Source organism: Stegastes partitus, unplaced genomic scaffold (genome assembly GCF_000690725.1).
Source record: "Stegastes partitus isolate 25-593 unplaced genomic scaffold, Stegastes_partitus-1.0.2 Scaffold239, whole genome shotgun sequence".
In the NCBI taxonomy this organism is placed as follows: Eukaryota; Metazoa; Chordata; class Actinopteri; family Pomacentridae; genus Stegastes; species Stegastes partitus.
In genome coordinates this window covers 304113-322095 of record NW_007577970.1, presented here as the reverse complement: position 1 = coordinate 322095, position 17983 = coordinate 304113, and the positions used below count along the sequence as shown (strand labels likewise).

Sequence of the window (17983 nt, the reverse complement as noted above, 5' to 3'; positions counted from 1 at the left end):
TTGCAGCCCATTTTTAAAGATGCACTATATTATTATTTTTTAAATTTTTAAAATGTGACATTTTTCAGAATAGTATAAAGAACAGAATCTTGATTGTCATTGTACAACGAAATTAAAAAGTGCCAAACCAACAGTGCAACATTCATGTCAAAATAAAACAAAGACTATAAAAACTGTAAAAGAGTAATTAAAAATAAATATATATATATATCTAAATGAACAAGTAATTACTTCCGTTTACTTCCGTAAACACTGAGCACGCTTGCTGTATGTGACGTCGTTGTGTCCTCTTCTGCGCATGCAGGACACTTCTGCATCGTATGAAGTTCACACAGCAGATCACATACAAATCAAATTTAATTGGAAATGTGAACGAATTTGCAAAAAAATCTGATTTCACATAAAAAACGAATTGAGCATTAAGTCCTGCAGTCTGAACGTAGCCAATCTGTCAGATTGTTAATACAGTGATTAGTACGCCGTTATCCTTATTTGTGACATAAAATGTCTTGTCGGAGTCTGAATCCAAGGCTGTCGGTGTGTTAATGCTATTTTTAATAGGTTCCGTTCATTTTTGCTAAAAACCTGTCGGATAGCAAGGTTTTCAGATTGTTAAGGGTCGGATTATTGAGTCCTGACTGTACTGCACACGTTGTATACAACATTGATTGGAAAAACACTGAAAACAAACAAAACTTGGCCTTCCATAGTACTGTGTGACGTGTCGAACAAAACAACAGCTTCCACTGTGAAGGGCTAAAGAGCTGAAACAATTCTTCAGAAGGCTCAGAACAAGTGGCTCAGTGAGAGTGTGATGGGTTCAATTCACCATCGATGTACTAAAGGTATCGACAGACCAGATGTTTGCGGTGCTGGCATCACATCTGCCCAGCGCAGTCATGGAAGTCTCTGATTCGGAACAACTTCTGCGACAGCGAGGTCACCCAACTAGAAAAGGATGTTTTAGCAATGACACCGGCTCATCAGAAACAACACATTCATAGATACAGAGGTGGAACAACTCAGGCTGAAGGTATCAGTTATCAGTATCAAAAGCACTACCGTCTAACATGACCATCCAAGTAGGTAGACACTGGCATGGCCAAAAAGAGACCGGCTCGTCACCATCTTAACAGCTGATAAAGAAAGATGCACACTAAGGCAAGAGAATTAAAAAGGCCAAGGAGAACAGTCTTCTTAGCAAAAACTATGTGACAATGAGGCAAGATCCTACCAGCAGACACACAAAGGAGACAATAAACTTCCTGCAACAACTGAAAGAAGACAAAACCAATGACCGACCACTATGTTCCAGTTTGTAGCCCACCTCTTACATTTGTGGACTCGTTAAAATACACCACTCGCCACTCAGACCAATCATCCAAAGCATCAGCTTGGTCACCTACAACACTGCTGAGCACACTGAAGATAACAGAAGCCTCGTCATCGAAGTATACAGAAAACCCACACAAAAATCAATATTTACTATTTGATTCTCACCACCCACTGAAGCACGAGCAGACGGGATGGCTGGGGGAGTCAGTGAGTCACAAAGAGAGTCCAAGGAGCCAAGCTGCTAAAAACCCCCACAACAGCCTAAATACCCGGGACTCCCCGCCAGGCCGTTAGAAACCAGGAGGCTAAATGGATGAGACACCTAAAAGAAGCCATCGTCTTGTTTAAGCACTTAGACATACGACCTCTATGACTGAGAATCTTGAAAAGCATCCAAGCTACTTTTAAAAAAACATTTGGCAGAGCTTTTTCCTGGTTCATCTTGTTTTTTACAACTGAATTCTTTTGATAATTTGGTAAGTTTATTTCATCAGTCTGTCATTTTTTAATAGGAAGAAAGTTTGAAGGTTTTTTTCCATCTCAGCTGCCCATTGACTTTAAAATTACTGCCACCATTTGCTATAATTAGCATCAAATTACAGATTTATTTCTTGCAAAGTTTTTAGAAAATGATTCAAACATTACAGATCACTACAATAAACACACTGAGGCAGACAGCAAGGCACTAACACTACAGCTTGTTGAGTTTTCCGTACCTGGCAACTGTCTGTTCCTCCCTCGATGTTTCCAGCACACATCTCGTGGTCTTTGACTCTGCCGTTCAGGTAGGAGGGACGGTTACAGATCTTGTTCTCGATCACAGGGAAACCAGTTTCCTTCAGGATGCCTTCACCTCCCGTTCCTGCAACAGATACCTGCAGTTATTCTCCTCGTCCTCGCAGGACTTTGATGTGAGTTGTAGTAAAGTTTGGGGTTTCTTTGGAGGACAGATGTATTACCAGATTTTTTTAAATTAACACTCAGTATATTGGATTTAGTGTGCTGGCTGAAAAAGATGAAAACATTTCTGATATTTAGCTTAATTAATAGCTGTTTCCCCGCTCTCAAACTGGTCCCCACAAATGGACAGGAGCCCACATGTACAGGTGACCTACCTTGAGTCTCGCCCCATCCAGTAACGTAGCACTCAGTCCCACTGGGAACAATAAAGTCCTTATCTGGCAGACAAGCTGGCAGCACTTTGTCGTTTATGAGCGCAGGTCTAAAAACACACATGAAGCAAACACACATACAAACATCAGTGTCGGGAATATTAGAGGGGATCCAACTAAAGATGATCTCACTAATACTGACTAATAATTTAGTCTAATGACCATTACATTATTTTATATAAACCAACAAAAATACTTGAAGTATTTTCAGGAAGACTGAGATTATTTAGGGGCTGCAAGGTGACTCGGTGGTTCGCACCATTGCCTCGCAGCTAGAAGGTTCGCGTCCCAGTGAGGACACCCGGGATCTTTCTGTGTTGAGTTTGCATGTTCTCCCCGTGCAGTGTGGGTTCTCTCTGGGTTCTCTGACTTCCTCCCACACAGTCCAAAAACATGTTGAGGTTAATTGGTGATTCTAAATTGTCTGTAGGTGTGAATGTGAGTGTGCTTGGTTGTCTGTCTCTAAGTGTAGCCCTGTGATAGACTGGTGACCTGTCCAGGGTGTCCCCTGAGTCAGCTGGGATAGACTCCAGCCCCCCGTGACCCTAGTGAGGACTAAGCGGTGTATAGATAATGGATGGATGGATGAGATTATTTATGAAATGGTCCTAGGACACTCAACTAGATTGAGTTCTTCTTTTGTTTTTAAACACTGTTGTATCATGAAGCTGTATTAGTGTGGCCATACCCTTTGGAAAGACAAGGGTCTGTTGCTGCATGTTCCAGGTTGCAGTACTTGTCATTTTGAATACACATCAATGACAATACATTAGCTACAGCACTAAAGTTGCTGCCAGTAGATCTTTAAGTTTCAGAGACTCAGTGTTCTCGTTGCAGATTCTTAAATTTTTCACCGCATCGTGGATATCTGCACAGAGCTGCCAATTTCTGATGTCTTTGGTCGAGGTTGGAGGATAATTACACCTGCACTGACCTTTCTAGTTTGAGCAAAGCGATGTCAGCTCCGTTGGGTCCCAGCACCAGCTTCTCCAGGTTCCTCTCTTGTTTTGACGGCTCACTGGCTCTCTCTGTGTGGACACCCAGGAGCACCTTATAGGCTGCAGGCCGCTTGGACCTACATCACACAACATGCACACCAGTTATCCAGGGTTTGTGTTATTCAGGATTTGGTCTTTAGATGCTGTTAATGGTCGCTGTGCGCTGACCTCTCCAGGCAGTGTGCAGCAGTAACGACCCACTGAGGGTGAATCAGAGTTCCTCCACAGAAATGGACTCCTGTACTGGTACGCAGAGAGACGACAAAGTGTTTTTAAGATGAATAAACAAACCCTCGAGTTGAAGGTTTGAGTGTCAGACATTTGTTTCATTGAGATGCAGCATCTTGTTTTCAAGAAGGATGCAAAGCGCTGATATCAAAGACAACAAAGGCAAAAAGGGAAATGAACAAATGATAAAAATATATAAACATACTATTGCACATCAGCCACTGCTACTCTATTTACACAACTACAGTTATAACATGGTATATTTAGCACACTAGCTCAACCTTATTTAGTCTTCATGTTGATAATGATAATAACAATCACTTTATTTTCATTTCTTCAGTGTCTTAATAGCACAGTTTCATTATCACTGTGAAGATACTGGCTATTGTTTGCTTCAGGAAAATCACAACCCTCAAGAGAATATCATGTAAAGCTTTGCATGGTATTTTACAAAGGCGTAAGTCTCCTTTATCATTCACTCACTTGGTCCGAAGGCTGATCTGCCAAGGCCATGAGTGAGGCTTAGACACACAGCCACCAACAATACGACCAAAACATCGCTTCGGTTTAGTAACTGGACTCCCACAGTTCAGTCCAGCTACAGAGAAAGTTCACAGTTCGGAAGAGAAGGAAAAAAAAACACAACTTTGGTATCAGTTGACAAAAACAGTTTACAGCCTTTGAAAGCAGTCTCATTAAAAAAGCTGAACTGTTGGCTGTTCAAAAAGTAAATTCTGTCATTAGACTGTTTTGTTGTCTTCTTATTAGTGAGGAAGAAATTATAAAGTCCCAATGACACCAGAGAGGCCATGTTAAATGAAAACAGTTTAGCATACATCTCATTTATCCATCATCTACTCTCTCTTGGTCCCATTTTTTTCTCTTTCAATTATTTGATCAGTCATTCAGTCTATAAAGTGTTAAGGGACAGAAAAAAATGGAATACATTTACCACTCAGGCCCAAAAGACCACCATTATAAAAGACATCTGCAGAAATGAGGACAGGATGTCTAACAGCAATTAAGGCCGGGCTTTATTCATTGTATTATGCTAAATATTAATCCGTCAAAGTTTTATGATTGTTAAACTTTTCCAGAGCTGTGACGTCATCCCAGTGTACAGACTGGAACAGAGCGGTGTGGCCAACAGGGGAAACACTGAAGCACTAGAAAAGTGTTTTGACTTGTGTGCCAGGTGAGCAATACTTATTCAAGCGGGTGCTGTCTTTGATTTGAATTTCCATTTCAGAGCAGAGTGCTGCAGATGAATGCAAAGACCAACCTTTTGTTGAGACTGGTGTGTGATAACCCTCAATCCCTACAGTAGTTTGGATTAGCTTTTTTTCTGCGTCTAGTTAATCTAAATAAAGTGAAACCCACCACGCAGCCGAGTGAAGGAGTGGCGTTACAGTGCAAAGTAAGGGCTCAATAAGATGTGCATCCTTTTTTTTTTTGTTCCTGATTGGCGACCAAGACATTTAACACATGTGATGACCTGAAATCCCTTCAACCAAACAAGAGATGATGTGAAAGGTAGAGCCAACAGCTCAGAAAAACAGCAAACAGCCACATTTGAGAACACATTAGGTGGCATTTTTTATGGCATTTTTTTCTACTACAATGGTCAAAACGCTATAAAAATAGTGACTAAGTTTTGGTTGCTAAGCTAACCAATTATACGCCAAACTGTTTCAGTGCTATCATCAGAAATATGATCCATTATGAAGTTTGAACTGCACAACAATTAAATGATCAAATGCTCAAAGTTAGTAAAGATTATTTTTATATAAAAAGTTTGCTTTTAAAAATGTACGTTTTTTCACTTTGTGTCAAAATTATCAAGATAGCTGGAGATACATTCAACTGCATCTTTTAATTCACTATAAATTACCTTCATATAGAAGATATTGCACATTTCAATAGCATGTGTATTGAAAGACATGATTGAAAATCTTAATATATTTTGTAAGTTGCAAAAACGTTCAATGACAACTGCAACATCTGATCTTGCAGACTGGCTGGCTTATGTGGGTAGGTTGATTATTAAGCATCATAATTAACTGTAATGTCCTCCCAACACGCTCACACACCACAGTCAGGGATCTGGCAGTAGTCCCATTTCTTGTTCCTGTCCGTAGTGTAGCACCACGGTCCATTCACATCGCTGTCTGGGTTTCTGCAGCTCTAACAGTTACAGACAAAGACAGAATCACTCAACTAGAAGAGGAAAACTCTTACCAAAAATGGCTCATGTAGGAAGACAAACACTCACATTGCCCTCCAGACCCTTGGTGGGGTGAGTCTGTGGGGTGAAGCTGTTGTGTTGGTGAGGGCTCTGAGCACTCCACGCCTGGCAAGTCACTCCCAGTATTGTGATAGAAGTTGGACCGCGGTATGTGTCTCCGTTTCCAATTTTACAGTCTGAAGCAGCGGAAGAAGGAGGAGAATGAGGGATAAATCACACAATATGACAAACGCACGTTTAAAAAGTTGCTCTACCTCTCTCTGCTGGTGTCTGGGTGGGTCTGGCTGGTCTAGGAGTGGTGCGTGGTGCTCCTGAAGTGCATTTCTCCAAGTTGCAGTACTCCCAGCGGACTCTGGGGTCTGTAGTGTAACACCAGGGAGCTCGATCTCCGTCGGGGTTCCTGCACAGATTCCTCCTGAGGTCGCTGTTGAAAAAGAAGATTTTTTATGACAGCGGGTACACGTTTACTCCTGGGATCAAATCAAGAGAGCAACTACTGATCTATGTTGACTTGTTTCTGTTACATCAAGTAAGAAAACACCTCATTGGCACTCTTGATCTTTGCATGGTTAAACATGGTCAGAGTGCTGAAAAGCCAAACATAAAGGCTTAAAGAAAAACTCAGCATTGGGAGAGACAGCGATCAGTTTTGCTGATAGCAGGAAGATAAACCTTATGTTGCTCAACATCGAAACTAATCTGGACTTACTGTCACATAAACTAAAATACTCAACGAGTTTTGAGAAAGATTTTCATTTTGTTTCAGGAGAAAAATTGGATATGTAGGATAAAGATGCAAAAGAAATAAAGCAAAGAAAGGTGGTAACGATATGGTAAGTCCACCTCACAGACCTGATGTGTGTAGTGATGGTTCACATTAGGGTTTGCCACAATAAGTCGAGATAATCAATGACTTTGACACTGACAGTACATCAGCATCAAAATTTAAAACTGATACATGGTTTTAAAAATGTTCAGTGTAACAAATGTTGTTTTTCACATCACTACGAGTGTGAAATGTTGACTGATATGTGTCACATTGAGACGACATGTTAACCAGAGTGTTGCTCAGCACCTCTAAAATCCTGATTGAATCACCGCAACATCGTTTGACAAACTCACCATCCACACGAGTTAAAGACAAAAGCTGTGCTGTGAATTCAGCTATTTTCATAGATTCAAGATTTGAAAAAACTCCCAAAGTCAAAGAACAATTCTACAATCAGGAAAACAAATTGTGCTTGTTAAACATCCACCATGTGCATGTTGTAGTTTCTTTAATATACAAACCGAACTTACTCACTTTGTTCAGAGGTGTCATAGAAACTTACTTCTGCACTCACACTGCTAAAGTAAAATATGAAAACCTTTTCTTCTTTTTAATCATGTTGGAGTTTCCAGCTTAATCCTACAGTTTTGCATTTTAATGTGTAAAACTTTACCTTTACTTACATTCACCGATTCATCAGTGTAGCACCAAATAGATTAATATATACAAAAACAGCCATTTGGTGGAGCCCTAATTCACATTTTAAAGGCTTGCCCTCCTTTATACAAGACAGTGTTTCAAATGTAGTGAAAATATTAATGATAAAACCCATAGAAAGCTTTTAGTTGCCTGCGCCCTGAAAGTAAGAAGTGTTTGGCATCTAGTGGGTAGAGTCTGATTGGTATTTACTTTGAGGAAAAATCTAATTAACTGTTTTACAAACTTAAAAATGTGCTCTATCTAAAATGTATTATTTAGTGTATATGATGCTCACGCTGAGGGGAAGTTCCTGGGAGTTTTGTTGTGGTTGTGAGGAGTCATGGAGCTCCAGCCTTGACATTTTTTCCCACTGATGGTCTCTGAAGTAATGCCCCGATAACTAGACCCATTTCCCTCATAACAGTCATCATCATCATCTGGGGGGATCACTGGCTCGTCTGCAGCAAGAGACAAGACATATAATCATGATAACTTTTTGTACATAGCACCTTTTAAAAATAGGTTACAAAGTGTTTTGCAGACAGACCCAAAAAAGAAAAGAAGGATATTTAGGAAGACCGTTGAACAACAGAAGGACAGTCAGTCCAAAATGGAAAGAAAAAGACCAGAGAAGCAAAAGTGGACGAATAAAGTTCAACATGGTAAAAGATTTTCAAAATGAGTCAATACAACAACGCCAGATAAAATAATAAGAGAACCAAAAATGCCATATGCAAGGAAGGAAAAAGGACAAGTGAAATAAAAGACAATCGAAGGTCAAACCATAAAGACAGAGCTGGAAGTAATAATAATAATAATAATAGTAATAGTAAATAAATAATAATCATGATAAAAAAAAAAAGAATAAAATGAACAATTCAAATAAATACATTTAAAAAAAATGTCCCCTTTGAGGACTAAAATCTGCTTTTTAAAATTTGCTTATTACACTAATTATTGTTTAACTTTCCTTTGCAAACTTCCATCAAATCACTGCTGAGCAAGTTACACAATAATTGCCATGTGTCTTGCTCACTTTTTCCCAATTTTTTTTTTTGCTGTTTTTGAAACAAACATCAGCATCATTGCTATACCTGGTCCTGGTGCATCTCCACATTTTGAAACATTGCAGTACTCCCAGCGAGTGTCTGGGTCAGTGGTGTAGCACCAGGGCATCCTCTCGTTGTCAGGGTTACGGCAGTAGTTATTGTCCAGGCCCCTGGCGAAGAAGGACACAGACAAACCAAATATAAAGCCATGAAAACTTACTGTATTTATTTATGTTTCTGGGTTCCCTCTAAGTTATTTTTTTCCATTTACACCTCTTTGTTTGCTGTTGAGAAGTCATAATAATATTTTCTTGACCCATTTGAATCATTGAGGGAAGACATTTTTCATGGGTGAAGCTCTTACTTGCAGGGATAGTTGTCTGGGGTACGGTTGTGTTTCTGCGGCGTCTGAGCCGACCAGCTCTGGCATGTTTTTCCACTTTCAGTTACAGCAACGGTGCCTCGATACGCTGCACCTTCACCGGAGGCACAAGTCAGCTCTGGGGTGATAGTGGGTGGCTCTGATGCTGAGGGCAGAAGATGAGAACAATTTGTCACAGAGCTCACAACGAGGACAAGCATACACTCTATAGAGTCGCCCTCAAATTTATTCATACCCTCCCATTAAAGAAGGAAAAAAACAGCTGTTACTGAAATAAGCTAACATTGACAGAAGTAATAATAAATTAAAAAAATTATGAAAATCATGACATTGCTTTTGAATTGTGGTTCAACAGAAACATTAAAAACAAACAAACAAAAAAAACAAGCAAACAAACATGATGTGACCCATAAACTAATATTTAGTTGAACAACCCTTTGAGCCAATCACTGTAATCAAGTGTTTTCTGTAACTCTCAATCAGACTTCTGCACCTGCTGACAGATATTTTGATGTTGGCCCACTGCTCATCAGCAAAGTGCTCTAATTTGTCCGAGACAGTTTTGTTTGTTTGTTTTTTTATTATTCTTTTCAACCACAATTCAAAAGCAATGTCTTATTTCATTAAATTATAATTTAGCAAATTTTTATTTATTATTACTTTTTTCAGTTTCTAGTTATTTGAGTGACTATTGTGAATTTTGCTTTTTCTTTAATGGACGGGTATGAATGCATTTGAGGACGACTGGATGTAAGGTACATTAAATGCTTTTGCATACAGAAATTCTTCTTTTTCTGTTATTTTCCTGTCTACATATACTTTTAAGGGGGGGGATGCTTAATGTGGGTGATGATGGCTTGTGTTGAAATGCTTGTCCAACATTTTAGAATTTCTTTATTTAATAAGGATGTCTGAGGGTGTGTGTTGTGTTTCAGCAGGCTGCAGATAGATTCATCCAATAAGGACCTTTGTGATACATTTTTGCATTTTAAAAACATTGTCTTTTGTCACAGGTTGTGATGCTGGGTCAGCTTGCCAGTTCATTTATCCTGTAAAGAAGAGAGTTTGAGCAGCGAAGTTCTCAAAGTCTGCAACTAGCTGAAAATGTATTAAAAAATAGTAGTGGGCAGCTTTAAAGATTTACAGTTAAAAAGAGAAAAAAAAAATGAAGCATATTAAAAAAGGACTCACTGCAGCGGGGTATGGTACAGAAGTCCCACCGTTTGGACGGGCTGGTGGTGAAGCACCACGGGCGGGGATCTCCGTCTGGGTTTCTGCAGTAGTTCTGCTCAAGATACTTCTCTGGAAGACTGTAGGGAACAAAATTAGCATAATTTTAGCTATTTAAAGCTTCTAGGGAAAAAAAACATGTTTAAATTCCAGAATAGGTTTCTAAAATCCTAATTGCTCATGTGGTCTTACGCGCTGGGATTGTAGCCGTGGTTGTGAGGCTTCTGAGAGTCCCAGCGTTGGCAGGTGAAGCCGTTTTCAGTGGTGGAGATTTTTCCTCTGTAGTCCTCACCGCTGCAGTGCATACAGTCCTCTGTAAAGGAACAAGCAAAGACACATCACACTACCATACAGAGCTGTATTGTCAATGTGTCCTACAGTTTCTATAGTGTTTACTGATGCACACGTTTTACATACAGTATGTGTGCTGTATAATATATAGAGAGAAGGACTACAATGTGCTCATTCCTGCACCTTGAAAAACTATACCACAACACTGCTGACCTATGACCACACATGTATTTCCCTATGCATCAATCATTCACTTCATTTTTTTACATAATAGAAAATAGTCTACTTTTTTATTGAATGTGTTATTCAGTTGTTTACTGCAATTTAAAGGTCCACAGTAAAAATGTTCAACACAAAACAAAGAGAACAAGAACACGAGCAAAAAAAAAACCCTGAAGAAATCTCTGGAGGGCATTCAAGGAGAGATCCATCCTCATCAATCTGAGATAGGTTTTTCCATACATTGTGTAAACGCCTGAGATACTGTTGTGCTTACATTTACCAGTTCTGACAATTAAGATAATGTGGACACTCAAATAAGTTGGTGGAAAATAAAATTGCAGTTAAACTGAAAAATCATTTCAGGAACACACATTGTACATGTGCCTTGGAATTAGCACAAACACACACACACACACACATAAACCAGTGATACCAGTGCAGCTGGCCACATTGCAGTGCTCCCAGCGGGTGTTGGAGTCAGTGGTGTAACACCAAGGTCCCCCGCTGTCCCCATCAGGGTTCCTGCAGAAGTTGGACTCCAGGTCTCCTTGGGGATGACTCTGTGGTGTGATGCTGCAATAGACACATTTAGAAATTTTACAGACAGGTCTAAAAGGATATGAACTGATGTGCGAAATGAAATGACAGCATGTGCATACATACTTGGGCCTGTGTGGATATTTTGCTTCCCATCTCTGACACACCTTTCCTGATTTTGTTCTGCTCTTTGTTCCTCTGTAATCTGTTCCTATTCCATTTACACACTCCAGAAGATATTCTAGACAAAAAAAAACAAACATCGTATGTTTGTGTATTCAGTAAAAGCTGACTGCTTTTTAGAGTTGAACAACTGTTGACACATTCATTGTGTAGCAGGGTTTTGAACCACAGAGTAGCTGCCGTCATGATATGTTGCCTATGATAATGATGGTACCGCAATACAGCAACATTTAATACATTGAATGACAATCTATGATACATCATGATATCTGTGTAATTGAGTGGGAAAAAATACACCTCAAGAGGCAAAATGTAGGAATTATGTATTCATTCTTTAGTGTAAGTGTGTGTCAATTATCATTATTATTCAATGTAAATACTGTGTCACTTTAGATATTTATTCCTCTGACTTGTTTTCCCTGCTGGCCGCCATATTCAGTGACTGTTTTTTCTCCACAGGTGAGTTATCTTCTGCACACTTTCCCCTGATTTATTAAATAAACATTGCTATGAGGAGTAGTACTAGCAGTAGTAGTAGTTCTTCTGGTGAGTCAAGTTCGTCCTATGACTATGTTTTGAGTGCATTCATGTTTAACAGAAATACGGAGGTTTGACGGCAGTGTATCAATGCAATACCAGGTACGAACAAAAGATCTGTGACTGTTCATGGTGCATGAAGCGCATCGCAGTCCAGTGTGTGTAGTAATAGTAGTCTTTGGGGACAAAGAGAGGGCACCATAATAAAATAAAAGAAGATTCAATCAACTTCTGTTACTGTAAAGAAAAAAGGACTTACCACTTTTTTCATATAAAGCTGTGCTGGTTCTACGCAGAATGATCTCTGTTTTAGAGTTTGCTCCTGCTGTCCAACAATCTTGATCCTTTTCAATGTATATGAAAGACCTGTGAAAATATGACTGGTGTCAGACTTTGCATCCTTTGATTGCAAGAGATGGAGTGTAAAGTGTGAACTTACTTGCATGTGAAGGATGTTTCAGAGTTACATTTGGTGGCACAGTCAGCTACAGTGTTAGCTGAATACTGTCTTTTACGCAGTGAAATGATCGATGCCCCTTCAGTTTTGGAGTAGCCGTCCACCTCGCTACCACTAACTGGAATCAGAGTAAAAATTCCCAAATTAAATGTCAAAGATACAACACAGTATTTGTAGTTGATGTATGAATGAATGTCCTAAACATCCACTCACAAGTGAATCATAGACATCAAGTGACTTCGACGTCCAGCTTGATCAGTGTCACTATACTAATCAATAATCTGAGGTGCATCAGTCTGTGGGTGGTTGACTTTGAATTGTGCTGTGATAATTCAGCACAGACATAATGAAAGGTAAGTTAGGTGTGCAAATAACAATCATTCACACTGCTGATTAATCTGCTGATTAACTGAATAGCTGTTGTCTATAACAAATCCAAAGATAGGAAAAAATGGGGATCAGTGTTTCCCAAAGTTGTTTTGTTCACAACCCAAACATATTCAGTTTACTGAAACCAGATAGTATTCAAATTTAAGCTGGAATCAGAAGACACTGACTTTTCCCACAAGCTGAAAGCCAACCAATTAATAACTGACTATTGTTAAAGCCCTGAAATGTATGTAGAGATAAAACGGGAAGTTGTGGAAGTGTTGTTGGATTGATTTGAGTATAAAACGACAGAGTGGAACACAAAACAAAATCTTTGTCCAGGGTAATTCAGAGGAGAATTCACGCAAAGTACTTATAGAACAGTTATTGGGTTATATGCTTGCCAAGAGTTAGAGATAGCATAACAACTACAAACATTAGGCAACAGCTGAATAACCAGCTCTGTTGGTTTAATCCAAATAAAACCTGTAGTGCAACAGGAGAGCCGTTTCTTCTGTTTTAAGTCTTTATGTTGAGCTAACCACCTCCTTGCTGTGGCTGAGAATACAGCGGTTTCCTCGTCTAGCTCTATATCGTCATAGCATTCCATTGCAAACATAGCTAAACACTAAAGATGTGACATCAAGCCACATAAGCCTGAATGAATATGTGCAGGGGTCTTCAGCGGACCTCCACGAAGTCTGGCACATGTCAGGCCACAACATTCAGCTTCATAGGTAGGTAGGTAAAAGTGTGTATCATCCGCATAACAGCTATTAACACATTGCATTTTCTTACTGTAGCACAAAATGAAGGCACAAAGACAAAGAGCAGGATCATAGGGCTGAGAAAGCTGACTGATCCCTGCAGTACACCATGGATGATGTAGCAACTGTATTTTGACCAGGCCATTAAATTTCAGATGACAGACTTAAACTACAGGAGGAGGTCCTATGAAACAGAGTAGAAGATGGTGTTAATAGGACTGAGGAACTGTCTGCAGATGGTGCTTTTATATGACAGAGAGACCGAGGATTGTTTTTAAAAGGATCATATATTCTGAGTCAGTGAGTGGAATTTGTCCAAACAGTCAAGGCTGCAGGGCTAAGATGGCGGTTTACAGGAATTTGTGTCGACAAACTATCTGATTTACGTCATCACAATGACAAAGACAAATGTTTACCAGATACATTGTAATTTAGCCTCAGAACTTTGTCAATATTTACTATAAAGAAATGTCTCTGCAAAACATTTAAGAGACCATATCTAAAACAAAAACACATTCATTGCACAAACTTACATTAATCTCAGTCTGAATTGATCAAATTTCTTGTTTCAACCCATACCTGCTCCACAAGATCAGCTGTACATATACTGCCTGTTTTGACACGAGACTGAAATGTGACTTTTAAGATGCCACTCAACCAATCATGTGAATCTCATCATCTGCTTTTGTCTTTCTTTAGCTTGGCTATGCTCAGTCTATGTCTTAATAGCAAAGTGAACAAATTCTGTTTGCGACGCTTTCAGACTTGTCTCTTGATATTGTTGTTGTTGTTATTATTGTCTCTCAACATCCTGGATTGTCTGTATCATAAATTACATTAAAAGAACTTTAGTCTCGAGGAGGTGCTCTCACAATGAATCTAATCACTGTCTCTTATTTTTCCATATTTTGTGGCAATTATATAATTACAGAACTGTTTCTAATGTTCCCTGTTGATGTTGTATCTTACCAGTGCAGATCAAGGCTCCCAGGAGAAACGCTGCTTTGTACAAGTCCATGGTAAGGCCCTGACACTAGCAGCTCATAGTCGACTAACTTACAGAGGATCCTCCTGGTAAATTACTGAGATCCTTTGAGCACGTCAGGAGGACAAATAGGACAGCTCAATTATTAGTCAATCATTGGCCCAACAAGGACAGCAAAGGAGCAACAGGTCAAAAACCTTGTTTAGGGAAGATTTTGGAACAAGCAAAAGAGCAGCACAGCATTTCCTTTTCTATGATGCATTGATTATTATTCATTATTTCAGGTGCGGTCCCGTACTCGACCGTGTGGTATTTAATAATTACCATATAATCATGAACCATTATCGCTTGGAGAGCAGGGAGAGTGCAGAGATGCACCGACTGGTTTCTTGAGACCGTTAACCTTCTGCTGTTTTACACCTTCCACTATGAATTATGGAGACGCTCCCTGAGTTTCATGACCTTTTTTGTTCTCTTATTAAATTTTTTTTTTTATCAATATGTCAATTCTGGATCACTGTTTACATCTTGTGTTGAGTTAAACATTTTGTTGCTAAAGGGTTAAATAATAAGAGGCTATAATTAGCATTATGCAATGATAATGCCCGTGTATATGTGTGAACAGTTCAACGTTGCATACATGATTTTCATCCTGCTGCAGAATACTATGCGATCTAGATAAAACCAGATCAATATCTATAGTTAATCTTCAGCTAGAAGGGATCAATGCCCTCCACTGCAAACATATGATTACAAAACAGCTTACTTTAGACTGTTCAGTGCATCCCAGGAACAAGTAACTCGTGTTCTATTTTCAGTGTACTACTGCCTTTACAAAAACACTTACATTTAAAGGCCCTTTTCAGTCAAATCTTCTAGTAAGTTTATGATGACAGTTTTCCGGGAAGATCATTAGGATTTCGGCTTAGTATTAAACAATCTTGCTCTTGCTGTGTAATGAACAATAAAAAGGTAAGAGCAGTTAACATTTGTTATTACAGCCCACATATTTTTTTCTTACGTACTATCAAAGAGTGTCAGTCAGGCAGGCTGCATCCACACTCCAGCGATTTATTACTTTCCATATATACTGCAAAGTGAGTTGAAAGGGAACTTTTGAAATGGTGCAAAAAAAAGAAAAAATGAAAATGCGAATTAGGGTTGTTTCCATTATTTGCTTTGGAGTGAATAAACTAGGCCGCATGCTGTCAGAAAGTGTCATCACAGGCTACGTGGGTAGAACAAACAAAACCAAGTGTTTACCAACTGCTAAAAACATCGAAGAAGACAAAACCAATGGAACATCCATCTACAAATGAAAAACGGAGATAATCATTTGTAGTTGGTAAGTTGGTATTCCTTCATGTCAGCTGGTTTTAGCCAAGTTTTATGCTGTATGGAGGCAAAAACAACAAAAGAGGTGGAAACAGTTGATCAGTCATGTCATAACTTTTTCAGAAAAAGTGTTTCCATCTTCCATTAAACACATTAATGCTTGTTTTCAAGAGTTTAAGAACACCTCAAGTGAGTGTAAAAAAATGAGCTACTTCTATACATTTTGTCTAAGGTGCATAAACATATGCTATGCAAACACAGTGACTATATTCTACTTTCTTGTATGGTTTGTAGCAATATAATATTATTAATGGGTGTTTCAAAAATGTGCTCTTCTGCACATGTGCAAGCAGGACTGTCCAGCGCTGCAGCAGCTCATAACATGCGTACACTGTAAAATACAACTATAACTAAAAAAATAAGAGTGACACGACAATCAAGTAAAAACAATGGTTCTACCACCAGATGCTATCCTGATTAAATACTTGAATACTTAAATTTGCTAGTTAATGAAACTGCTTGGTTTAAAAGCCTAATTAAAATGTTTTGTTGTCTTGCCAACTTGCATTCAAACATTCTTCTCTGTCTGTGGAAAGTAACGAAGTACATTTACTCTACAGTTCCATTTCATTATATTTCATAGTTCGGATTTAATACACTCAATGCATCAAACTTGTTCCACTGCATCCCACAGATGTGCAATCAGGCCACATCCCACACCTTACTCCTTTGTTGTGTTCCTCGAGGCGTTCCTGGACAGTTTTTTGGGTGTGGCGGGTGTATTGTCCTGTTGGGGCAGGCTGCTGGTGTTAGGGGCTGTCGCTGCCATGTGGGTGGGCTTGGTCTGCAACCATCTTCAGGTGGGTGGGACATTAACATCCTGAAAAATACCAGAACCCAAGGTTTCCCAGCAGAACACTGCATTGTAGCAATATAATCAGTATTATTCACTTCCCCTGTCAGAGGTTTTAATGGGACTGATCACTGTGTGATGTCTCTATCCTATAAGACTTATTGATCTATCCAGTTTAAAATTGTCTCTAAATTAACAAACTACAGCATTCAAACAATCACTTTTTAGTTGCTGTTAAAAACATTTTGAAAGGAGTATAATCACATCTTTTCCTTTAGATTCTTTTAATATATTTTGTTGTATTTTTTCATCCAGGATTTACTTGTAATGGTGTATTTTTGATTATTATTGGTTATATATGTAAAGGATCTGAATATTTTCTGTTAGAGTTTGTTTCACTGCATGTATGCTGTCTTTTAGAATTAAATATTAATTGTTAAATAATTGAATGGCGGCGCACATGGACGCAGCGGCCCCTTCAGGAGGCAGCGACAGCGAACGTTTAGTGTCTTATCCCAGACACTAGCTGGTTGAATAATCCTGAAGAAACACTCTCTCATCTTGCCTTTACTGCTGTGTATGTACAGCAAAATGACAATAAACCTGATTTGGTTTGATTTGATTTGATTAAACGTTTTTTCTTGCTTCCATAATCAAATGACACAAACGAGTTCCTTGACCTAACTCTGAACAGATAAGAGTCCATGTAACGCTTGACAATGGCCTGGAGAGGGTGCTATTGATCACCAACCTTGAGGAGCTTTGCCCCTAAAACAAATTCCCTCACCTCTCCAACTTCACCTGAGCCAAGAAAGGGGAAGAGGTGCATCATACTGACAAAAGACACCTCATTGTTGCGGCTTGTGAAAAGAAACTGAGGACAAATGGGTGAACTATTGAAGTCGATAAGGTAGTATCAAGGATGTGGAGTAAAATAGGGCTATTGATGATGATATCCACAATTATAATGAACTGTTCAGAGCTGATGGATCATTCATTTTCAGTAGGCCATAGTAATGAATGGCTATCATACAACATGATACAATTTGAGTGATTCCGATGAGGCAGACGGTTCAAGGGATTCAGGAGTACCTCTACAATTATCAATGTTACCATTGTGAAAGCAAAATCCCGTTTTATACTTACATCTGTTCTGCCTTCTTCAAAGGTCAGGTACTAACAATCTATTGAAAATGAAAATCATGATTTGATTTAAAACACACACACGCGCACAAAGAAAAAGAAAACTGTTTTTGTACATGTGATAGAGCTTGACATTGGCCTAAAATATTCAAAGGATTTACATAGTTGGCCTTGGTGGGAAATAAAATGATACAACC

The 17983-nt window shown here is 39.0% G+C and overlaps 1 protein-coding gene across 1 annotated transcript in view; it reads right to left on the bottom strand.

Moving 5' to 3' along the window:
- Nucleotides 1–14523, bottom strand: part of plg (plasminogen) — a 16184-nt gene extending 1661 nt beyond the window's left edge. The window contains exons 1-18 of the mRNA XM_008281614.1: nt 14440–14523; nt 12317–12452; nt 12137–12243; nt 11284–11398; nt 11054–11193; nt 10300–10420; nt 10069–10187; nt 8860–9022; nt 8541–8665; nt 7742–7904; nt 6233–6402; nt 6006–6154; nt 5824–5917; nt 4217–4331; nt 3674–3748; nt 3442–3582; nt 2451–2557; nt 2052–2197 (exon numbers count right to left, since the gene is read on the bottom strand). Coding sequence (XP_008279836.1) covers nt 2052–2197; nt 2451–2557; nt 3442–3582; nt 3674–3748; nt 4217–4331; nt 5824–5917; nt 6006–6154; nt 6233–6402; nt 7742–7904; nt 8541–8665; nt 8860–9022; nt 10069–10187; nt 10300–10420; nt 11054–11193; nt 11284–11398; nt 12137–12243; nt 12317–12452; nt 14440–14488 — 2235 coding nt within the window. The 5' untranslated portion in view covers nt 14489–14523. The remainder of the gene's footprint in view (nt 1–2051; nt 2198–2450; nt 2558–3441; nt 3583–3673; nt 3749–4216; nt 4332–5823; nt 5918–6005; nt 6155–6232; nt 6403–7741; nt 7905–8540; nt 8666–8859; nt 9023–10068; nt 10188–10299; nt 10421–11053; nt 11194–11283; nt 11399–12136; nt 12244–12316; nt 12453–14439) is intronic.
- Nucleotides 14524–17983: the final 3460 nt, after the last annotated feature.